Genomic DNA, 25,563 nt, shown 5'->3' with positions numbered 1-25,563 from the left:
TTTGTGCAGTTTTCAGTAAGTCATCATGGTTTTGTTTTTGAAGCTTTTATCTTTTTAAGAAAACAGGAAATTAAATTCTATGTTGCTGCAGTTTTTAACTGGTGTGTAAAGTTTCAGAAACTTAATTCCTATGCAGCCTCAATCTACTCTCACCAGTGATGTTACTTCAGCTGAGGCTTTTGAATGATGGTTACTGCTATTCATTTGCTGCCATTGATGGATTTGTTGAAAATTTCATGGACTCTCTGAAATTTAATCTGAGCTGCAGGCATTGGTATATATATTCATGAACTATACAAACTCTATGAATTACTCAACTGTGAAAAGTTAAAACCTCATGCCGTATCACTGGGCATATCAGATCGCAGACAGTTGGAGCGTTTGGGGCTTTCTTTTGTTATTTTAACTTTAAGTATGTATTCCTTTTTGTGTTTCATTTTATGTAGCAATATTACTGTGTACACATAGGAAGGTAGACAGTTTTTATTTGCCTTCTGTGGGATCCTTGCACGCTTTTTTCTCTTTACAAAATTTGGAAGATCCATTCATCTGACCTACTTAGACTACAGTTAAGATCTATCAAAATAAAATCTGCATTATTGTAACAGGTATAAAATGCAACAGCAGTTGTGTATTTGTTTATTCCTCTTCTCTCTGTTGGGCCATTTAACTTCTGTCATCAGATTTGGTTTTTGAAAAGTGATTTGCAATCATTGGAGTCTATTTAGTGTGCATTATTCTTTATTCTCTAGTGAAACAATTTGTCAGTGTTTAACTTTGCTCTTAATTACTCTTATTTTACTTGTGAATTTATTTGTTGCAAATACTTATTTTAAAATTAATGTGAAAAGGAGTGCACATGTTTGTTTAATTTGGAGCTGTACAGGAAATACATTTAGAACGTGACTATGGGAAGCTCCAGCAACTGACCTGGTGTCCTGTTACACCTGAAGCATATGCCAATACCAGTGACAGTGATTATCATGCACTTCATAAAAAACATGTTGAATCTGAATTTAGGTGAATGTGAGGAGACCAACGAGAGAGGTTCCAGACATGACAACCAAAGGTAACAGTTTTTGTCTTCCATTGAGCTAACAACTAAGAGGGGCTCTTTGAGCTTAAGGAGTCTTTGTGTTATATTGGTTTCAAAGGATATCTCTGACTTCTAAATCAAGTAGTTTTCCTTGTGTAATAATCTTCTATTCGTCATCCCTGGGACCTGGAACAAGTCCAGAATGATTGGATTAACCACTTGTCACAGCAGAATCCCAAATAAAATGACCTCCCAATTAGTTCCTATAGAAAATGTGTATTTACATAGCATCTTTCCTGACATTCACAGACAATGGACTACTTTTGAGTCTAGATATTCGTAGCAAAGTAGCAATCCCAAGGCTTGGAATTCAATGTAAAGTGTAATTTGGCATCACTGATGAGGAAGGGTATGAGGAAATTGATGCGGGACATGGCAGTCTGATAGAACTGCAATGGAAAAAGCCCTGGGACTGAAATTTTGTTGTTGAGATATAATTCGAACATTTCTGTGTCCTTGGAACCAAAAGCAACTACCCACCATTGCCACCCTTTGCCTTCATGAGTTTATTGTGACAAAGCTGACTGGAAAAGGGGAGGAGTTTTGCAACCTTTATTTCACTTAGAGTCATAGAGTCAAACAGCATGGAAACAGACTGTTTGGCCCATACCCCTCTAAACTTTCCTCTTCATGTACCTGTCCAAATGTCTTTTAAATGTTGTAACCGTACCTGCATCTACCAGTTCCTCTGGATGTTCATTCCACATACAAACCACCCTCTGTGGAAAAAGTCGCCCCTCGTGTCCCTTTTAAATCTTCTCCTCTCACCTTAAAATTGCCCTCTCGTTTTGATCTCCCCAACCCTAGAGAAAAGACCTTTGATGTTTGCTGTTCACCTTTATCTATGCCCCTCATGATCTTATAAACCTCCTATAAGGTCACTCCTGAACCTCCTACACTCCAGTGAAAAAAATTTCCAGCCTCTCCTATAACCTGTAAAGTGAAGACTTCATCAGCCATCAGTACTTTCTTCTTCCTCGGCTGTGGTGAGGTGGTTGCCTGTGAAACTTCCACGATTGTCGTTTCTCTCTAATGAGAGAGCAGCCCTATGGGACTATAGTGACTTTAGCCTTTAATCCAGAGCTATAGTTAGTGATGTTAGAGCAGTGAATCCCACAGTAACAATCGGATGCGTTTACAAAAAAGCTTTTAAAAAGTCATTCACTTATTTCAATTTCTACAAGGCAATTGAGTGGCAATCGTCTAGACTCTTTACAGTATTAATAACAGAAGCTGCAAGAAATTGAAATCTTATGTAAATAAATATTAGCTGTAGATTGTAAAGGCTCTATGTGTTCCCATTACTGCTGACCAAGAATCTCTATCTCTAACTGCCTACCACCAGCATGTGTTGGTAGCATTTCCTGGTTGGCACTCCGTTTTTTTTTTTGGCCGCCTTATCAACACATCCTCCTTGGTTATCAAATCCTGGAGTGGGACAAGGACTGAGCCACAGGATGCTGACTGTAGATTTGTAAAAGAATGTTTTATGGATAAATGCAGCATTGCATAGAGGGGCAATCAGAACAGATGCCAAGTCAAAGAAAAGGGATTTTACAAGGGATAGCAAGCAGCTTTAGGAAAGGATGAGAAAACTAGGGAATAACTGAGCAGTATGGTGGCTCAGTGGCCAGCACTGGTACCCTACAGCACCAGGGGCCCAAACTTATCAGCAGACTGCCCATGCAGAGCCTGCATGGACCTTCCCTGGGTGCCCAACCCTGCCCCACAGTCCAAAGCGATGCAGGCCAGGTGGACCAGCCACGCCAAGTTGCCGCATAGTGTCTCCAGATGTGCAGGCTAGGTGGACTACCCATGGTAAATGCAGAGCCATGGGGACAGGGTGGGGGGGATTGGGCCCAGCTAGGATCCCCCCAGAGGGCCGGTGAAGACATGATGGGCCAAAAGGCTCCCATCTGCACCATAAGAATTCTACAACCCATGCCCCACTCCACAACCACTCCAGAGAACATGCCAACAATAATAGATTGGAGTTTAAATGTGGTCAATTGTGATTTCTTAATATAAGCTCAGGCCAGAGTCTCTGTAACTGTCAAACTATGTTCATTGTTACTGTACTTGACAGGCTACAGAGCAACATGTTCTGAGCTGTATGATGTCCACCTTCTAAACGAAACACAACACCTGACCACTGAGGTTACAGTAACATCACAGAGGCTTATCAACATATTCCTGTAACCTTATCTCTACAGTGGGTTGATTAAAATAAAAACCACCTCATCCATTCTGCCTTGCCTCGCTCAATTGCAAAGTCTTGTGAATCATAATGTCAACACTGTCCACCCCATTCCAAAGCCAAATGATCCCTTTGCACTTGTGTGACCTATATGTGGCAATCCAGTGCCCCACACGTAGCTGACACCTAATGCCCTCTAACCAAAAAGATGGGTATAAGTGTTATGATGTCACCGTTATCAAGAAACAAATATAACCTAGTAAATGTTTCATTGAGGTACAAAATTCTTAAGATATCAGTTTAATGGGAATGTTATCTAATGATCCAGACAGATTAGATCAATGATCTAGAATGATGGATCAGGCTTACAGACCAGATTAACCTGCTGCAGTTCATATGTTTTCATGTTCTTTCTGTGTATAATTCAATGTGTTCTTGAATGTTCAGGTGTGAATATCTGTGGCCTGGTGGGAGGTGTGTGATCATTAACCAGCATCTTTGTTTTGCTGTATTCTTAAGAATTTGTATCTCTAAAAATTCACCAATTCTACTCGCAACTTCATGAAGAGTCACAGATATTTATGTCCAATCAGAACTTTAAAAACAGGCTCAAAATTTCAAATACTTGAATTGAGGAACATGTGGTACTGCCCAATCCTTGTGTTAATGACAGTATGTTCTAAGACTATTTATTTGTTCTTCTATTTATTGGAAAGGAATGTCGAGATTCTACAATCTCTATAGGTGGATTGAACAGGTGTATCAAGTGAGACCTCCGTGTGATCTTCCAAAACAAACACCAACCCCATTCCATTAATTTATTAGAATTTCTTGTACTTGGAAAATAACACTCTTTCTTGAATGAAAGGGCAGATCTGTAACAATTTGCATACAGAGACTGTCTCCAGTAAAGATAAAACATTGCAAAACGTTTCACAGAAACCTATTCGAAATTGTGTCCATGTTAGATATGGGCAAGGAGTCTGCTGACTACAAGCTTCTGTCACCTTTTCAGCTGATGGAATCAGTAACTCCTTTGGAATGATCATGACTTGGCAGAAACACTGAGTAGCAAGTGGACGGAATGTACTCTGGATAAAGACTTTCAGGGTCCATCACCAACAATAGTGTTGTACCATCACTACTACCCAAATTGACTGAATCCTGGAGACAGATCTGCCATACTGGGCCTATATCAGGTGTTAATTCTTTCAACATAAGAGAAAAATCTTATTTTCATCAACTACTTCATGCTGTTACATTTGTCAATGGCAGTATTGGTAGCAGTGATCAAAACTCTGTTCTTGTGGAGACAAAGTCCTGACTTCAGATTGAGGATAGTTTCCATTATGTTCTGTCATATTACCACCATGATGCATAGAATAAATTCAAAAAATATATTAGCATGTCAAAGCTGGATATCCTGACAAATTTCACCCTTCAACATACCCATGAAGAGGTGTATCTCAGACTAAGGTGCCAAATATACACATGTATTCTGTTTTTGTCATTTAGCTACAGATCAAAATAAGCAAACCCAGTGGATCAAACCAAACGTTGGTTGATGTAACCAATTGTGAATAGTAATGCACAATTAACTAATGGGAGGAAGAAACTCCATGAGCACTCCCCATCCGAAACAATGGTAAAACCCAGATATGAGAGTAAAGGACAAGACTGAAGTGTTTTCAACCAAGTGTCAAATGGAAGTGAGTAGGGACGAGGGAGTTTATATTGATACTACTTGTTTCAAAACTAGTTATGCTTAATTTCTTCCATGTTGTAATGATAACAACCTATATATACATATTGCTCATTGCTCCACAGAGCAAGGAGATATGGAAATTGAGAATTCATCACGACTGTTGAGTTAGCATGTAAGTTATCTGAACCAAGGCAGAGATAACATGAATATCTGTGAGTTTGAGAATTATAAATGTGCGCTCAAAACTATTTTGAGAAGTTTTGAGGGTAACTCAGATCAGCTTCTCTCTTGTATATTTTCGAATGAAATCTTCAATTGCTTGAGCCACATAAATTTGAGTGGTCACTTTTCATCAACAGTTGGCAAAGTTGAATCTCAGCTCAATCACGGGTACCAGTTTGAATACTGACATCAGGTGACAGCTTAGTATGTTTCTTACCCAGTGGATAAGAAAGTTAGCATTTAGGCCAGGGGAACTGGCGGGCCAATTCAAACATCTGAACCAAAGAACGAGTCTGCAGGTGAAATAACTAAGGACATAATGGTGCTAGGGTAAACAAGGAACAAACCAAGCAGATTAACAAATGGCAGTAGGATAAAACAGGGAGGTTGGATTCCAATTGCGAACAAGAATGATCATAAAATAAAATGGTAAAAGTGCATTTCTCATAAAAATGACATGAAACTATTTTGAAATTCCAGTTATGATGAACAGGATTTAGATTGGGGACCTAAGATGTCACCATTTTGTTTGTAGATATGGCTGTGGGCAAAATAGCTAAGATCCTTTGTGGATCCCAAACAGTGAGAAAGATCAGTTCAAAAGTCAGTCAAAAAGAACGAAGGGAATAATTATGCCAGTATTATCTTAGTACGTGCTAATACATGTAATAAGCAACTCGAGCTGTGAGCCCTAATGATGTTCCTTTATCCATCCTTTTTTTCTGGGCAATGTCCCAATCATAACAGCCCTTGTCAAAACCTGACCGACCACAACCATATAGAAGACTTTCACCCAAAGCAAAAATCAGATATTGAAAGACTTGGGCGTTCTGTAGATCAATTGTACCAATACTGGGTTTTGGATGCAATCAGAGAAAGGAGATCCATGATGAATGTACATGTCATCATACAAGCAAAATGTGCACTATAATCATGAATTATGTGTTTGGTTAATATCCAAGACAAATAATGGTCAATGGCATCAAATACTACAGTCTCTACTGAAATATGGATTTAAGAATACATTATCGGGTACACTAGACAACAGACAAGTCAAATGGGGAGCATAATCAGATATCCAAAATCCTGAAGAAACTATTGAATGTATCAAGAATATATACAAAAGAAATCCTCCTAAACGCACATACCCATCCAGAACAATCTGGTAAATCTTAAAATATTAAAAGGGTTCATAACCTGTAAAATAAAATCCTAGGTCTAAGAATCTGAGTCATGATTATGGAGCCATCCTACAATGGACAAGTGAAATTGACATTTAACAAACAAATTGTGCCCCAAGCACACCAAAGCAGCAGTGGAAGTTTCTACAATATTGAATAAGACCATCATGTCTGACCAGTGTTTCACCCATGGTAAGACTGAGTCTTGTCTGAGGGATTGCAAACAAAATAGACTAGGGCCATAAATTGAAGGATTCTTGGATGTAACGAGGTAGGAAGTGGCCCCCATCAGATTCCAGACCATGGGAACTATATGAGCTTTAACCACTGGTCAGGTCTTGGAGATGATCAAAATAGTAGCCAGGAAAGATAACTAGGTTGCATCTGCCTCCATAGGTGGCGAGGGAGAGGCCTATCATTCCAAGATATTGGTTGAAGATGAGGAAGAGGAAGTGGAGATTTGTAGACATCTGGAGGATACGTAAATGGAGGAGTGCAAGATTGGTTAACCTATAGTAAAAAGGGATGGGGAAATAGTGAAACAAGGTCAGGGGAATCCTCTTCTCAAGCAGCCAAACTAGTATCTCTCTCAGATGCATTAAAGTGGTGTTATGGAAATGAGATAATATTTATACAGATAGCCAGTACAGCTTCAGGAATGTGCACAATTGTATGGCACCATAGGCAGAGAGCAGATATGTAACATCAGAAGGATGTCACGCCAAATAGGAAGACAGCACACAATCACTAGTCGGGCAGCAAGTCACCAAGGAAAGGTGGCAGTCATAAAAGTCAATGGCAACTTAAGAACAGAATGACACCATCCAGAAAAATAATCAGCAATCGGATCAGACAATGAAATATACCAGCAAAACCCTAATACCAATTTCATTGTTGAGGTCTGCAAGTGCTATTGGATCAGAGGAGGTCAATGTTAAAAGGTCACTTGAGGAAAGATTCTGGGAAGATGGATTTATTGTCACGTACCAAGATGCAGTGAAAAGTGTTGTTCTACAGGCAGGGTAGCAGAACTGCAGAACAGAGTGTTACAGCTGCAGAGTAGGTGCAGGTAGAGCGAGATCAGAATTAACATTTGAAAGGTCCATTCAAAAATCTGATAACAGGTAAAGAAGCCATTCTTGAATCTATTTGTACATGTATCAAAACTTTTCTATCTTGTGCTTGATGGAAAATGGTGGAAGAGAGTATAGCCATGGTGAGAGGGGTCTTTATTTATGTTGCTTGCTTTCCCAAGGCAGCGAGAAGTATAAATGGAGTCAATGGATAGAAGGCCAGTTTGTGTGTTAAATTCCCAGAGTTCAAGCATGGTAGGACAAATGAACTAAACATTGGCAAAGCCATTGAACAGACAGGGAGAGAGTGGGTTGATAATAAGGCAACTGAGAGCAACATGCATCAGACAACTGGATTAACACCATTTGAACGGATGACTGGAAGGGCTATGTGGCTCACTGAGACCTATGGTAGGAATTGAGGAAGAGAGGACTAGAAAGTACTTGGTAGTGTGTGAGCAGTTAAAGGACCTAAGGTCCAACATGATTGAACAGAAGGAAATAGTCAACTAGCAAAGGAGTAAAAGTGGCAAAGAGTAGAAGCTGAAGGTTGAAGCTATGTTTGTGGTCAAGAACAACAGACTCTGACAGGCCAAGGTTTTCCCTGAGATGGCAGAAACTATTGAGATGATCGTGACACCTGTGTGTGTTTGGATATGGCAGGGAAAGGAAAGTGGAAGCATTGGTCACAGGTGAAACCTTTTAACACTCCCTTCTGTTTCCATCAATAGAAAGCAACAAGCTATTTACTTCCATTACTTCGTTGTGAATAAACCTCAGAGCAATGGAAGTTCAGAGAACAATGGTAGTGATCACTGTCCTGACAACTGCAGCAGCATGGGAGGCACCCATTGTGCTTCTCAATAAAAGCACCTCTCTGCATCCTAGACAGTACGTGCCAGTACTGACTGGAGAGAGAGTGAAAAATAGATTTAAAAAGAACAAATGTAGATTTCCAACAGAATCATTGCCAGCAGTTATCCTATTGGGAACGAGGAGTGGAAATAGAAACACATTACCCTGGTCCAGTGTCACATGTCATTTGTCCAATCCTGGGTGTAGCAATCCTTGTAATAGCAACATCTATCCTAATAGAATAAGCTTGGCTTCTGGACCCTGGAATCCCTCTGAACTCCTTTTCGCTGGGAAGATCTGTCACTCCCATGGACAAAATCAAATATTTTTACTCTAATGACACAGCAGGAAATGTGGACTGAAAGGAATTGCATAGGAACAGAAGTAGACCATTCAACCTATTGAATACTCAATGCCTTTTACCCATAACTATGCCCATCATTTGTTATCATAAAACAATTTGTTGCTTAAACCTATTCAAAGACTGCACTTCCACAGCCCTCTGGTAGAGAATTCTAAGGATCACAACCCTCTGAGAAAAGGGATTCCTCTCCTCATCTCAGATCGAATTGGCATCTCTCTTTCTTTTAAATTATGGTCACTAGTTCTAGTCTCCCCAACTAGTGGAAACATCTGCACCAACCCTGTCTATCCCTTTCAGAATTTTGCAAGTCTCAATTTGATCACCTCTCATCCTTTGAAACTCTAGAGAATCTGATCCGGAACAATTCTGATGAACCTTCACTGCACACCCTCTATGGCAGTAATATTTCTGGGAAAGAGACCAAAACTGCGCGCACAATTTTTGAAATCCGCCTGTGAGTAGAACAACGCTGGCAACAGTTCAGTCAGGGGTTACACCTTAATGTTGTCCAGCAACACAAGTGAGCATCACACCAGTCTGGAGGAGTAAGCCCCCATATTAGAGCCAGGATTAGAGGAACAATATTGTCAAAAATGATGTGTGGATGTCATTAGTTTGGTTATTATGGTATGTGATGTTTTGATTCATCAATTAGTGGATATCAGAAATCCACTAAGTGACCAGTTATTGTGTCATCCTCTGTAGATGGGATAATTAGAATCAGGAAACCTGAATGATATTACAAGATGGTAGGATGGTTACCTTTGAGGTGACGTACAGTTCACCCAATCTTGTCTCAGCCTTGTCAGCTGATGTGGTGATCATATTATGTCCATCAATTGGACAGATTAAATTACAATCCATAGTCCAGGATTAATAGACTCCTATAATCCTTGGGGTCCAGGCTATTCAGAAGGGGAGCAGGAAACAGCTTCTTTGGAGATGTGGGGCATCAGAAGTGCTAATTCAGTCCTGAACTTGCTACAAATCTCCAGTTTCAATGATGATGCCTCCTGGATGGCCAAAGAGAGCCCAGCAGGACAGTGATTCACAGGCAGGGGAAGCTGCATAGGCACTTATAACCATATGGTTCCAGGAGGTAGGTGAAAGAGAAGGATTACAACCACTACCCCAGGTCATTGTTAATACAACTGCCTCAAGGTCTCAGGGAAGGCATGTGACACATTGACTTAAGACCTTTATAGATACTGTTAAGTCAGATGTAGAGAATGTTAGATTTCATACTGTCCCTCAAGACTGTGAATAAACTAAATCTTGATAATTTACAGGAAGAGCTGCTATATAGTCAATGATGGGGGAGTGGAGAACACAAGTAAATTCCACATGATTGTGCCACAAGAACATGCCAATATGCTGGGGTATATAAATTTGAATCCCTGGGAGTTTAAAATGATTTTGGGGAAGGGTGGGGAGGGGGTGGAGTTGTATCAGATAGGATCCTTGATTGTTGTCATACTCCAATCCTCCATAGATAAATCTCATCCTATCCATAAACAAACACCACTGGAGTAATTTTGAATTCTCTTAACAACCTCTTCCAGAGGACTGACAATACCATTATGGCAGAATTGTTACACTTGGGTATATGTTTGTTTATTCATTCATTCATTTATTCATTTGTGGGATGTGGGTGTCACTGACTTGCCAGCATTTATTGTCCATCCCTAGTTATTCTTGAGAAGGTGGTGGTGAGCTGCCTTCTTGAATCACTGCAGTCCACCTGCTGTGCGTTGACTGTTAGGGAGGGAATTCGATTTAGGATTTTGACCCGGTGACAGTGAATGAATGGCAATATATTTCCAAGTCATAATGTTGAGTGTCTTGGAGGGGAACTTGCAGATGGTGGTGTTCCCGTAAACCTGTTGCCCTTGTCCTTACTAGATGGAAGTGGTCATAGGTTTGGAAGGTGCTTTCTGAGGATCTTTGGTGAATTTCAGCTGTGCATCTTGTAGATAGTACACATTACCACTGACATCCAGTAGCAGCAGAGGCAGTGGATGCTTGTGGATGTAGTGCCAATCAAGCTGGCTGCTTTGACCTGGATGGTGTCAAGTTTCTTGAGTACTGTTGTAGTTGCACTCATCCAGGCAAGTGAGGAGTATTCCATCACACTCCTGACTTATGCCTGGTAGATGGTGGACAAGCATTGGGGAGTCAAGAGGTGAGTTACTCACTGCAGTGTTCTAAGCTTCTGACATGCTGTTATAGCCAGGGTTTATGTGCTGAGACCAGTTGAGTTTCTAGTCAATGATGAACCCCAGAATGTTGATAATGGGGGCTTCGGTGATGGTAACACCATTGAATGTCAAGGGGCAGTGGTTACATTGTCTCTTGTGATCACAGCCTGACATTTGTGTGGCATGCATGTTACTTGCACTGTCAGCTCAAGCCTAGATATTGCCAGATCTTGTTGCATGTGAACATGTACTGCTTCAGTATCTGAGTGTCATGACTGGTACTGAACATTGTGCAATCATCAGCGAACATTTCCACTTCTGATCTTATGATGGAGGGAAGGTCATTGATGAAGAAGTTTAAAATGATTGGATCTAGGACAGCACCCTGAGGAACTCTTGCAGAGATGTCCTGGAGATGAGAGACCTCCAACTATGACCATCTTCCTATGTGTCAGGTATGACTTCAACCACCAGAGAGTTTGCCCCCTGTTACACATTGATTCCAGTTTTGCTAGGGCTCCTTGATGCCACACTCAATTGAATTCAGCCTTGATATCAAGGGTGTCACCATCACCTCACCTCTGGAATTCAGCTCTTCTGTCCATGTTTGAACCAAGGCTGTAATGAGGTCAGGAGCTGAGTGGCCCTGGCAGAACCCAAACTGGGCATCACTGCGCAGGTTATTGCTGAGCAGGTGCTGCTTGATAGCACTGTTGATGACACCTTCCGTCACTTTACTGATGATCGAGTGTAGAGTGATGGGTGGCAATTGGCTGGGTTGGATTTGCCCTGCTTTCTGTGTACAGGACATACCTGGTCAACTTTCCTGAGTAGATGCCAGTGTTGTAACTGCAGTGGAACAGCTTAGCTAGGGGAGCAGCAAGTTCTGGAGTACAAGTCTTCAGTACGATTGCCAGAATGTTGTCAGGGCCCATAGCCTTTGCAATATCCAGTGTCTCCCACCGTTTCTTGATATCACGTGGAGTGAATCGAATTAGCTGAAGACTGGCATCTGTAATGCTGGGGACCACTGGAGGAGGCCCAAGATGTACCATGCATTTGGCACTTCTGGCTGAAGATTGCTGCGAAAGCTTCAGCCTTGTCTTTTGCACTGATGCGCTGGGCTCTTCCATCATTGAGGATGGGGATATTTGTGGAGCCACCTTCTCCAATGAGTTGTTTAATCATTCATGACTGGGTGTGTCAGGACTGCAGAGCTTAGATCTGATCTGTCGGTTGTGGGATTGCTTAGCTCTATCACTTGCTGCTTATGCTGTTTGGCACACAAGAAGTCCTGTTTGGTTGCTTCATCAGGTTGACAACTCATTTTCAGGTATGCCTGGTACTGCTTCTGGCATGCTCTCCTACAGTCTCCATTGAACCAGGCCACGAGGTTACAGACTGTGCTGGAGTATTATTCTTCTGCAGTGATGGCCCACCGTGCCTCATGCATGCCCAGTCTTGAGTTGCTATGTCCACTTGAAGTTTGTCCGATTTAGAATGGTGATAGTGCCGCACAATACGATGGAGGTTATTCTTAATGTGAATGCAGGACTTTGTCTCCACAAGGACTGTGCAGAGATCACTTGTACCAATACTGTCATGGGCAGATGCAACTGCAACCTGCACATTGGTAAGAATGAGGTCAGGTATGTTTTTCCCTCCTGTTAGTCCCCTCATCACCTGCTGCAGACCTAGTCCAGCAGCTATGTTTTTTAAGACCCAACCAGCCTGATCAGTAGCACTGCTGCTGAGCCACTTTCAGTGGTGGACATTGAAAGCTGCACCCAGAGTACATTTTGTGCCTTGCAACCCTCAGTGCTTCCTCTAAGTATTTTGTATGGTGGAGGTGTACCAATTCATCAGCTAAAAGAGGAGGGTACAGGAGATTCTGCTATAACGTGTGTTCCAGCAAAAAGAGTTGGTTATAACGTGACTCTATCGAGTAGGCATCTTGCTGTCAGGGGCCCTTTGCTAATGATATCTACAGTATACTTGTACAGTGCTGTGATTCTGAGAGTCCCAGAGAAATTCTCCCTGTCAGCCTTCGTTAAAATGAAAAGTAAGAAGCCAGCAAGTCTGTTATCAGGAAAAGTAGGGTGTGTAGGGATGAGTGAAAAACAGTATATCTAACTTACCTTGGAAGGAAACATTGTGAGGCACAGGTCCTGGGTACAATAGGAGGCTCCAGCAGCCTATTTAAGTAATTAGTCAGATCATGGTTGACTTATGTTTCAACATGATTTTCCCCCCTTTGCTCCATATCCCTTGATACCCATGTGGTGCTAAGATTGCTGAAGGAGTCTGAGTTCCTACAGCAGCATTCACATATGTATATGTTGCAGTCTGGAACTATCGATAGTGGTGGTAGAGTCTGCAATGTTCTTTTAGTCACATGGATGACCAGGAATTTCTCCCAATCTTATAGTCTGCTACTGGCAGTGTTGGAAGAATTTGTCGCGCAATACTCCATCTTTTTAGTCAAATTGTGAACACACCTTCCCTGGCCATCGCGTTCTGAGGCAGTACTCGAACCTAGACCTTCTTGCTTACAAAGGCTTGCACCTTTCACAACTTCAGGAAGTACAAAGAGCTTGACAGCCAGAGATATTTTTGAAGTGCACTCATTGTAGAAAATACAGCAGCTAACTTACAACACTCTCCCACAAGCAACAATGTGATAAAGACCAGACAATCTGTCATTGTCTTGCTGACTAAGGGAGAAGTATTGAACTGGATACTTGGGTGACTGTCCTGCACTTTATGGAAATAGTGAGGACAATTGTGTCAATCCGAGAAGGAGCTGCAAAGCCGCTGTCACTTTTGGACCAACCTGTCCGAACAGCTGCTGATAGTAGTGCTATCCTTTGTGTTGCACTTTTTTTGGTGGTCTGTCCCTAACCCCGCTTTTCCATTAAGCCCAGTTATTTATATAGTGCAATTTTCTACAACACATAGTTGCATTCCAGTGCAACTATCACATTATAGCAGAACACCCTGCACATGGTAATCAGCAGGAGGTTTCCTTGCCCATGTTTAACCTGAAGCAATGAGACTTTGTGGGGTCCGGAGTTGATGTTGAGGACTCCCAGGGCAACGCCCTCCCGGCTGTATACCATTATGCCATCGCCTCTGCCATTTCAGTCCTGCCGGTGGGATGGGATATATCCAGGGATGGTGATGGTGGTATGTGGGACATTATCTGTAAGGTATGGTTCCATGAGTGTGACTGTCAGGCCGTTGCTGGACTAGTCTGTGAGACAGCTCTCCCAATTTTGGCACTAGCCCCCAAATGTTAGTAAGGAGAACTCTGCAGGGCCGACAGGGATATTTCTGCTATTGTCTTTTCCGGTGCCTCAGTCAATGCCAGGTGATCTGTCTGGTTTCATTTCTTTGAGACTTTGTAGCAATTGGTACAACTGAGTGGCTTGCTAGGCCATTTCAGAGGGTAACTAAGAGTCAACCACAGCTCCAGGTTCAAATATGTTATTTTGATGACAAACATTATGTTTGGAATTGCAGCATTACATCATTTGTTGCTGTAATACCCTGAAACTCACTAACAAAAGGACCTGAGTGTAAATATGCAAAAATAATTAAAGGTAGCAGAATTGGGCAAGGGAACAGTCAATAAAGGGTTTATTAATAACAGGTGTGAGTAATGTACAAGTGGTGCTTTTAGACTGTCAATGAGTTTGTTTGGGACCCAGAAAAGAGTGTTTTGGGATTAATGGAATTATATTTCTACCGCTCGTTTCAAAATCTTAAATCTTGTGTGAATAGTTCAGTCAATTCAATTTTACCTTCACTTTTACCTAAACTTTAGTTTGTTAAAAGCCCTTTCCTGCATTTTCCCTGTAACTTAATTCCCCTACTGTACCCCTATTGATCAAGAATCTGTCTATCTCAGCCTTAAATAAACATGAGGACTTTGCCCCCACAGCTCTCTGTGGCAAGGAGTTTAAAGACTCTCAACCCTCTGAGTGAAGAAATTCTTCTTCAGCAGCCCTCATGATAGGATTCTTGCACAAAGGAAACCAAAGGAGATGACAAAGATGACCTTGAGGGTAAGGCAGTGGATGTTGTCTACATGGACTTTATTCAAGCATTTGACAAGCTACTTCATGGTAGGCTCGTCCAGAAGGTTAAATCTCATGGAATCCATGGTGAACTGACAAGTTAGATGCAAAATTGGCTTGTCTATAGAAGACAGAGGGTAGTTGTGGACAGGTATTTTTCTGACTGGAGATCTGTGACCAGTGGTGTTCCACAAGGATTATTGCTGGCGCCTATTGTTTGTAACATAGATAAATAATTTGGATAAAAAAGTTGATTAATAAGTTTGCAGATGACATGAAAATTGGAATTGTGGATATTGAGAAAGGATATCAAAGGATGCAGCAGGATATAGATCAGCTAGGAAGTTGGGCAGAGAAATGGCAGATGGAGTTCAATCCGGACAAGTGTGAAATGATGTATTTTGGGAGATCAAATGCAAGAGGAAAGTATACAGTAAATGGCAGGACTCTTAGGAGTATTGATATACAGAGGGATCTTGGGGTGAAAGTCCATAGCTGCTTGAAAGAGGAAACACAAGTGGATAAGGTGGTTTAAGAAGGTATAGGGCCTGCTTACGTTCATTGGTCAGGGCATTAAAAGGCAAGTCGTATTGGAACTGTATCAGACTTTGGTCAGGCCACATTTGGAGTAGAATTAGAATATCCTTTATTGTCATGTGTACTCAAGGACGGGAATACAGGAGTATGGTGAAAACTTTACATTGTCACCCCACATGGCGCCATCTTAGGTACAGATCTCGAATACAAAATTGAAAAATAAAGGGAAAAAGAAAAAAGTTACATTACTTACAGTTAGCCATAGTATAAGTTAAAAAGATAAGCATTACAGCCTTTTCTATAAAGGGCTTCCACTAATCATTGACCGCCCGCACCGGACCCCAGTCCAACAAGCGTCCTGCTCTGCTCAGACCTCCAGCCCATTGGCCGTCCCTGCTCTGCTCAAGGCCCCTGGCTGTCCCCACTCGGGCCTCCAGCCCACTCTGCTCCATGCCTCAAGCCTGCTCCGTCTCAGGGGAAAACACCAAAAAGGGTAAAAGAAAAATGAAAATGGGAAATAAACAGAAGGAGCGGAGGAGCTCTGGTTGGAGCATCCTACTCTGCCGCCATCGTGACCGAAGGTACTGTGCACAGTTCTGGTTACCACACTACAGGATGGATGTGGAAGCTTCGGAGAGGGTGCAGAAGCGATTTATCAGGATGTTGCCTGGATTGGAGTGTATTTGTTATAAGGAAAGATTGGACAACTTGGATTATTTGTGCTACAGCATCGGAGGCTGAGAGGCAACCTGATAGACGTATATAAAATTATGAGAGGCATGGATAGTCTGAGTCTTTTTCCCAGGGTGGAAACATCAAAAACTAGGGGATGTAGTTTAAAGGAGATGTACGAGGAAAGTTATTTTATTCAGAGGATGGCAGGTACCTGGAATGCACTGCTAGGGGAGGTGGTAGAAGCAGAAACATTAGCAAAGTTTAAGGGCCATTTAGACAGGCACGTGAACAAGCAGAGAACAGAGTGAAACCAACCGTGCACAGGCAGATGGGACTAGTTTAGAATAACATCCTGGTCCGCACAGACATGAAATGCCAAAGGGCCTGTTCCTGTGCTGTATGTTCTGTGTTCAAATCTGTAACACTATGTGCTTATGTTTCACTAAGAGAATATTTTGTTAAGATCTAAACAAAGAAAATATTATCTGTTGTTCCAGATTTTGTCTAGTGACGACATCAACAACTTCCTCTGGCAGTTCATTCCACACATGACCCATCTTCTGCATGATAGTTACCCCTCAAGGCCTTTTTAAATCTTGCCCCTTTCACCTTAACCTATGCCTTCTAGTTTTGGCCTTCCCTTGACCCTAGGAGAAAAAGCTTGGCTATTCACCTAATCCAGGCCCCTCTTGATTTCATAACCATCTAGAAGATCACCCCTCAGCCTCTGATGCTCCAGGGAAAATAAGCCCACCCTACTCAGTTCTCCCTATAGCTCAAAGTCTCCAACTCCGGCAACATCCTTTTAAATCTTTGCTCGACCCTGTCAAGTTTAAAAACCTCCTTCCTATAAGTAACCTCACTGATGTCCTGTACAGCCGCAAATGACATCCCAACTCCTATACTCCAATGCACTGACCAATGCAGATAAGCATACCAAATGCCGTCTTCACCACCCTGTCTACCTGCGAATCCACTTTCAAAGAACTATGTATCTGCACCACTAGGTCTCTTTGTTCAGCAACACTCCCCAGGGCATTACAATTAACTGTATAAGTCCTGCCCTGGTTTGCCTTACCAAAATGCAACACCTCACATTTATCTAAATAATACTCCATCTGCCACTCCATGGCCCATCTGATCAATGTTCCATAGTAGTCTGAGATAATCTTCTTCTTCACTGTCCACTACACCACCTATTTTGGTATCATCTGCAAAATTACTAACCATGCCTCCTATACTCTCCTCCTATACTCATGTAGGTGGGAGTTTCTAGCTGTTGTTGTAGAGAGAATAGACAGATTATCCACCATCTCATGCATGTTAGTGAGATTCTTGCTGTCACAAATTGACCACCATGTTTTCCACTTAAACAGTGACCACACTTTTAAGGTACTTCATCAGCTGCAAAATGCTTGCTTGGTCCATTGAGAGTGTGAAACCGCAGTGCACATGGGAGTCTTCTAACAATGACTGGTTTCCAAAAGAAATTAATTATCTGAAATATTTCAGGGAAGAGAAAACATGATTAGTGTTAAAGTTGTTTTTTAAAGTCTAAAATGCTTGCCTATTAGAAAATAGGTCCAATTATTGAGCCTGCTTGCACCAAAATGTTGGTGGAACCTGGATTTTTATAAAGATGGTTTTGTTCTCATTCTTGTGACCCCAAAACTATGGTGCTGACTGCAGGTAAGGAATATTCACCTTTTGGTGCCGTTCCTCCTCCAAGTTGAAACTGGAGTTTCACCTAGCCGTCATGCTGATTGGTCAACAGCAACCTGCAATGTTCAATATTTGACTAGTTTGTGTATTGGATTTAAAATTTAGCTGCATGGAAGTGAGGTCATTTTTCCTCAACCTTAGCTATAGCATTTGCAATGCAACATCCCGAGAGATGCTGTGACCAGTAACAATGGCACCATGACCTGTATTACTAGTGCCATAACCAATATTACTAATGCATTGACTAATATTAATAGCTACATTTACTGGTGCCAAGTCCAGTTTTACTTATGGAATATTGGTCTCAAATACCAAAGTATAATAGATTTCTCCTGGTGTCAGTACTACTGTTTGTGCTGTCCGCTAGATCTAAATAATCGTTGATCAACTCGTGGCTGAACCTGGAAATATAGAACAAATGCCTTTTAACAATCTTAAAGTTACTGTTTTCGTAACCTTTACTACGGATGAGTTTTTGCAGAATTCAGCAGTTTGGTCAAATTTCACATTTACACATAATATTGAGGTTATAAACCCAACGAACTTTAAGATTCACTTAATTACCAGTTCATCTCATATGAATACCTCTTTTCTTTTAGATGAGTTAAAGTTGAAATCAAACGTTTTAAAAATTACAATATTGAAAATAAAAGACAGCTAATTTCAGAAAATTGCGTGCGCAGAATCTTCAGTGCAGACTTCGTCATAATTTATCTTTACCTTGGGGTTTCGTCGCACTCTACTCCGACAAAATTAAGTTTTCATTTGTGAAAATTAGGAAGATGAATAATTTATGTTCTGAGGAAGGGTCACCGGATCCGAAACGTTAACTCTTTTTTTTTCCCTTCACAGATGCTACCAGACTTGCTGAGCTTTTCCAGCAACTTTGTTTTTTGTTCCTGATTTACAGCATCCGCAGTTCTTTCGGTTTTTAATTTATGTTTTTAATTTATGTTTTTAATTGTTCTCCTGTTCCAATCAGGCGCTGAACGAGATAGCCTTGGACTCACCACGTTCGAGAGAGGACCCCGTCCTTCTGACGTTGTCGGCGCGACGGACATGGCGCTGATCCGCGGAGCGCGAGGTTTTTCCGTCGTCCGCGCGCTGTCTCGAGCCCGGCACCAGAGCAACGGCCGGGGTGAGGGAGGGAGTGAGTGGTGGTGGGTGGGTAGAGAGAGAGCACCAGCCGGGGTGAGGGGTGTCAAGGGGAGAATGAGGAGGTATGGTAGGATTGGGGACTACTGAGGGGCACAATAGAAGGGACATGGGCAAAAACAAAGTTGCTGGAAAGGCTCAGCAGGTCTGGCAGCATCTGTGAAGGAGAAAACAGAGTTAACGTTTCAGGTCCGGTGACCCTTCTTCAGAACCCAGAAGGGATATGGGGATGGATATGATGGAAGGGCACAGCAATGTGGAGATAGTGCAAGGGCGTAGGAGGTGAGGGTAGTGGGAGCACAGTTGGATAGTGAGGGGGCACAGTGTTGCAGATAGTGATAAATCATGGCTTGGGGATGGTGGTGGCACTGGGGTTGAATTAAGAAGGTAAATTAGAATATAGCACAGTACACGCCCTTCGGCCCACGATGTTGTGCCAACCTATTATCCTACAATCCTAAGATGAATCTACCCTGCATACCCTACATTTTATTATCCTCCATGTGCCTATCCAAGAGTAGCTTAAATTAAGTCTCAAGTATCTGACTCCACTACCACTGCCGGCAGCGCATTCCACACACCCACCACTGAAATTGTGGAGAGGATTGCAAGGACCAGTAAGAGAAGGGGGAAATGGAGATAGAATGACATTGATAACATTAATTATTTGATCTGAGCTTTGTGTATTTTTAATAGTTTGAATGGGATGATGACGATTAACAGTAAAGTATCATCATTCATCTTTAATCTTGTTGCATCTTGTAATCTTGACTGAGGAACTGAGCAATCAGACTTGGTGAAGGGAGGGGAAATCAGAATTGATCTTTCAGTGAGAGAGGAATATAACTGAGATTATTCGGTAAATACACATTCTTTATTTGTTAACATTGCTTGTTATTATTGTAGAGTGTGAAATTTCCAAGCTCCAGTATTCGGTCTTTTTGAATCGCAATCAATACACAATTGCCCCCACTAGTTCCCGCTGCTGGCGCCTTTACAGCACGCAGACAGCACAGAGTCCGGAGGAAGAGTCATTGCATAATATCATCTCTAACTCTGAGACTGTGAAAGGTAAGTGGGGCAGACGGCACCTCAGAGTTACAAAATATATCAGCTTGCCTTTTTAGTTTATGAAGTAATTTCACACTGATACAGTGAAAAGAGGCCACTTGGCACCTGGCTGCTTCTTTGGTTGTGCTACCAATTAGTCCCATTTCTCTTCTCTTTCCCTATAGCCCTGTAAACTTTTATCCTCTAATTATCCAAGTAAGTCAATTAATCATTGCATTGGTGCAATAGTTCTTCAGTGTAGTGTCCAACCTTCTTCAGTTGCTTCTTCAAATAAACTTTCCTTCATCATACCATCAGAAGTGAGGATGTGCAACCATCAGGGAACAGTGTTCATCATTCACAACTCCTTGAAGCAGTATGTGTCACTGTGCAGCAAGACTTACTTCAGACTTCAGGAAAGTGGCAAGTAACATTTAAAGCAGGCAATGACCATCTCCAACAAGAGATATTCTAAACATTTTCTCATGGCATTCAATGGAATTAAGCTCACTATATTTCCCAGTATCAACATCCATTGAGCAGAAGCCGAACTGTATCAGTTATGTAAATATTGTGACTAAGAACAAGTAAGAGTCTGGGAATTCTGTGGCGAGTTACTCACCTGCCCACCATCTACAAGGTACAAATGAGGGGTGTGATGGAATACTCGCCACGTACTGGGACAAGTGCATCGCCAGCAACACTCAAGAAGCTTGACAAAGGTGCCCATTTGATTGGCACCTCATCCACCAACTTAAAACTCAGTTCCTCTCTCACTGTGGCGCATGGTGGTAGTAGTGTGCCCCATGTACATGTTATACTTCAGCAACCCACCCCAAACCACTTTGTACCTGTACCTCTTGGAAGGACAAGGGTAGAAGACACATGGGATCACAAACACCTACAAAGCTCCATTCCATCCTGACTTGGAAGTATGCCAACACTTCAATGATGCTGGATTAAAGTCCTGTGATTCCCTTCCCAGCAGCGCTGTGGGAGTTCTTACACCAGATGGATTACAGCTTTTCAAGCAGGTGACTCATCTTTACCACCTTAAGGCCAATTAGGAATGGGAAACAAAGGTGGCTTTGCCAGTGATGCCTACATCCCATTATAGAGAAAAAAAATCTGTCTTAGTTATTGTTATTTAATTTATTTCCTCTACCCTTTGAAGCAGTTCCATCCAGTTATTGTAGGTAACTGAAATAACAACTTCACTGCAATAATTGTAAATCACTGCATTTAAAAATTTTTTATTTTCCCTGTCTAGGCTGTTTCTCAACGATCTTAAATCAGACAGATTTTGTGTCCTCTGGTTACTAATCTTGTTAAAGTAACAACACTTCTTAAAACCTTCATCATTTTAAACATCTTTGTTAAATCTCTCCTAAACTTCTTTGCTGTAAGGAGAGCAAATCAGCTTCTCAGGTCTTTTTGTTTGTAATCCATTTGCTGCTGCATCTCTTGAGCGTTATCCTTTTTCTTCCCCCAACCCCTCTCCCCTCCCCAGGTTCTTTTTCCAAATATGAGTTTCAGGCAGAAACAAAGAAGCTTCTGGATATTGTTGCCCGGTCCTTGTACTCTGAAAAGGAGGTAAGAAATGAAAAATCTGACTTGCTTCCTAAGATTTACAAAAAAAATCAATAATGAACAGTGCCTGACTGGTTTCGTTATTGTAATTTTAGATTGTCCTGGATCTCAGAGAATTCCCTTAGCACGATTCCTTTTTTTATCCTATTACTGTCCCCTGATTTCTTGTAGGTATTTATTCGTGAGCTGATATCCAATGGAAGTGATGCCCTTGAAAAGCTACGTCATAAACTGGTGAGCAGTGCCCAGGACCATACACCACTGGAACTTCATCTACAGAGTGATACAGAGAAGGGTACCTTAACCATCCAGGTAAGGACAGCCTGGGGGGAGGTATTGGCCTAGTGGTATTATCGCTGAACTGTTAAATCAGAGACCAGACAACGTTCTGGGGACCCGGGTTCGAATCCCGCCACGGCAGATGGTGGAATTTGATTTCAATTAAAAAAATCTGGAATTAAGAGTCTAACAATGACTGTGAATCCATTGCCAATTGATGGAAAAATCCATCTGGTTCACTAATACCCTTTAGGGAAGGAAACTGCCATTCTTAACTGGTCTGGCCTACATGTGACTCCAGACCCACATCAGTGTGGTTGACTTTTATCTGCCCTCTGGGTAATTAGGGATGGGCAATAAATGCTGCCTAGCCAGCAAAGCCCTAATCCTGTGAATGAATAAAGAAAAAAAAATTCTCTTACTTTTGTAATGCTCCAGTTGTACCGATCCTTGGTAAGAACCCATCTGGTGTCTACTTGGGCACTCAATCTTGAGAAATGTTTAATACAATAGCAATTTACTGTGGATTCTGGAAATCTAAATTAGAAACAAAAATTGCTGAGAATATTCAGTAAGTTTTGCAGTATCTGAAGAGAGAAACACAGGTTTTAAGTTCTGACAACCTATTCTAATGAATGATATTGTATCAAAATGTTAACACTGTTTTTTCCTCTGTGTAGATGCTGCCAGACCTTCTGAACGCACTGAATATTTTCCATTTATACTTAATGAGATGTTATGCCTGGAGAGTGAATCTGCAAAGATTCACCAATACTATACTTGGGCTGAAAGAATTAAATTATCAGGCCAGGCTATATAAGCTTGTTCTATACTTTTTTCTTTTTAGAATGTTGAGGAGTGATCTAATCGAAGGATTTAGATACTGAAACCGATGAACAGTGTCAGTATGTAGAAACTGTTTCGTCTGATTGGGAATAACACTACAGCACCCAGTCTTTCAAGATAGATTTTGTATAACGCAGTTCCTAATACAGACTAATACTGAGATGAGCAATTCTGGCCCCGAACCTCTGGTTTTAATGTGCTGTTATTGTATTTTGTCCCCTCACAGGACACTGGCATAGGGATGACCAGGGAGGAACTAACTGAGAATCTTGGAACCATCGCACGTTCTGGATCCAAGGTTGGAAAATTCTAGAATTTGTTTATTCATTTTCTTTATCTTTTCTCAAGCCATGGGTCATCTCCTACCTCCGCTCCAATGTCTTCACCTTCTGTTTCTATACTACCTAGTATTGGCAGCAATCATCCTGGGCTGATCCCTGCAATCGTAACTAGTGGAGGCTTGCAAGCCTGGTGATGAGCTGTATTGGCTTTTCAATCATGGGTGTTCACACTCTGGCCTAGTCCTGCCTCACTGGTGTGTTTTGAAAAGGATAGTGACTAGGAGTAGGTATCCAGGCTTCCTCTACACAACTATCCCCACGTAACGCACCCCACAACATTAAAGGCAGTATAGCACCTCTGCCTGTATTGAAAGCAGCTGCATGGCTGAACATATTGAATCTGAGACCTTTCAAGCTATGACTGAGCTTTTAAGTGTCGTTTTGTCAGCTGTCTAACGATGGACCGATGGGGTTTTCTTCAGTCTGTGATGCTTCTTTTCATTGGAATTGAATATATTTTGCACAATGTTTTATGTTGTATATTTGAAAGGAGCAGAAGGGGAGGTCAGAGGTAACACAATGTGGAGCTGAAGGAACACAGCAGGCCAGGCAGCACCAGAGAAGCAGGAAAGTTGATGTTTCGCGTCGGGACCCTTCTTCAGAAATTTCTGAAGTTTCTGAAGAAGGGTCCCGACGCGAAACATCAACTTTCATGCTCCTCTGATACTGCCTGGCCTGCTGTGTTCCTGCAGCTCCACACTGTGTTACTTCTGACTCCAGCATTTGCAGTTCTTACTATCTCCAAAGGGGAGGTCAGACAGTGATGTGTGATGATCTAGCATGTGCTGACTAAAAGGGCAGTGCTTTGATATTAACTTTGTAAGGGAAGTATGGATAGCTAATTGAGAAGGAGCAATTTTTAAGGGTATGGGGAAAGACCAAGGGAGTTGGGACGAATTGAGTAAGCTCTTGCAAAGAACTAACACAGGCAGACACAATGGGTCTCCTTTTATGCTGTATCATTTTGTAAGTTGTGCATATTGTAACCAATTGCTCACCTTGTTTGTTTGAGTCCAGGTATGAAGGTTTGAATGTACTCGATTGACTTCCTCAAATGTTGCCTTAACAGATTCTCTTTTCATTCTTGATTTTAGGCTTTCTTGGAGGCCTTGCAGAACCAAGCAGAGGCTAGCACTGGGATCATCGGACAGTTTGGGGTTGGATTCTACTCTGTGTTCATGGTGGCTGATAAAGTGGAGGTGTACACACAGGCAGCAGAGAATGACAGCACAGCATATAAATGGGCTTCTGATGGGTGAGGAAACTGCACCCTCTAATGTTAACAGTTTATAGAAAGGGCCGTCCTCAACTTGTGAAGAACCTGGCGATGTGGGGGGCTGAATAACCTTAATTTGTTCACAGGATGTGAAGCTTGCTGACAATACCAGCATTTATTGCCCATTCCTAATTGGACTTAATATGGTGGTGGTATGCCACTGCCATGAACCACCACAGTCTGTAGTGTAGGTACACCCACCCACCGTACAAGATTTGTAGTGTAATTGGGGGGGGAATGGGAGTCTGCAGGAAAGGAGCTCTGGTGTGAGGGCTGTGTGGGGATGTGGGAGGGGCATGGGTTGTCTCTAAGGGCCGCATCGGGATTTTGGGAATAGAATGAGTCTGCATTCAAAAGTTTTGATGACGGGGGCAGAGGTGGGAGAGTTTTGTGAGGGCTTGGTGGAGTGGTGCATGAATAAAGTATTTTACAGACTCATACTGAAGCTGTTTTGCTGATTGGACAACTATTTGTACCTCCAGCTCTGGGATGTATGAAATTGCTGAAGCCACTGGGGTGAAGCCAGGAACCAAGATTGTTATTCACTTGAAGAAAGATTGCCAAGAGTTTGCAAGTGAAGATCGGGTTAGAGGTGAGAAGTAAAAAAATACTACAGTAGGTTAAGCACAGAAACCAAAGGTGCTATGTGCAGAATCCAACTTGGTGCAATTTCTGTACTATTTGTTGCCATTTCTTTCTTCCTATTACTCTGCGTTCTTTGATTAAATTTACGCAAAACTTCACAGACTCTGAGATAGTCAAGAGGTGATTGAATGGAGAATTTCAGAATGATGAGAGGTTTTGTGGTGTGTTAATAACAAAAGGCCATCAATTTAAAATAATTTATAGAGGATCTTAAGAGTTTTTGGAATTTGGAATAATGGGCTTGTAAAGATGGTGGAAACCAAACCCATAAATAATTTGGAAATGGATTTGAACAAGTTCCTGAGGATGTCAAACTTGCATTGTTGTAGATAAAAACCAGAGATTTGGGATTATACATGAGAGTTCTTTCAAAGAGGCACAGGCAGGAAGAATTGAATGACTTTCTGTGCTTTAAAGTTTTGATGATATTCTGTCATGGACTATTGCATTCCAGTGTGATCCTGTCAGAGATAGCAC

The 25,563-nt window shown here is 41.8% G+C and overlaps 2 protein-coding genes across 2 annotated transcripts in view; both read left to right on the top strand.

Moving 5' to 3' along the window:
* Positions 1-25,563, top strand: part of trap1 (TNF receptor-associated protein 1) — a 187,805-nt gene that overhangs the window by 159,630 nt on the left and 2,612 nt on the right. The gene's annotated exons all lie outside the window — the stretch shown is intronic.
* Positions 18,914-25,054, top strand: LOC125485645 (heat shock protein 75 kDa, mitochondrial-like). Its single transcript, XM_048609374.1, has 7 exons — positions 18,914-19,042; positions 19,966-20,130; positions 21,620-21,702; positions 21,871-22,011; positions 23,051-23,122; positions 24,260-24,420; positions 24,924-25,054. Exons 1-7 carry the CDS (start codon positions 18,964-18,966, stop codon positions 25,042-25,044), a joined length of 822 nt encoding a protein of 273 aa, XP_048465331.1. The 5' UTR covers positions 18,914-18,963; the 3' UTR covers positions 25,045-25,054.

Source organism: Rhincodon typus, chromosome 21, assembly GCF_021869965.1.
Source record: "Rhincodon typus isolate 14 chromosome 21, sRhiTyp1.1, whole genome shotgun sequence".
Taxonomy (NCBI): Eukaryota; Metazoa; Chordata; class Chondrichthyes; order Orectolobiformes; family Rhincodontidae; genus Rhincodon; species Rhincodon typus.
This window is presented reverse-complemented; position numbering and strand designations above follow the sequence as displayed.

What these genes read in the sequence shown, in the direction of transcription:
- LOC125485645 (XM_048609374.1), top strand. Translation starts at nt 18,964, where the DNA reads ATGGCGCTGATCCGCGGAGCGCGAGGTTTTTCCGTCGTCCGCGCGCTG. An exon ending in GCACCAGAGCAACGGCCGGG is followed by an intron (nt 19,043 to 19,965) that starts GTGAGGGAGGGA and finishes TTATTATTGTAG; the next exon opens with AGTGTGAAATTTCCAAGCTC. An exon ending in TATAAATGGGCTTCTGATGG is followed by an intron (nt 24,421 to 24,923) that starts GTGAGGAAACTG and finishes TTGTACCTCCAG; the next exon opens with CTCTGGGATGTATGAAATTG.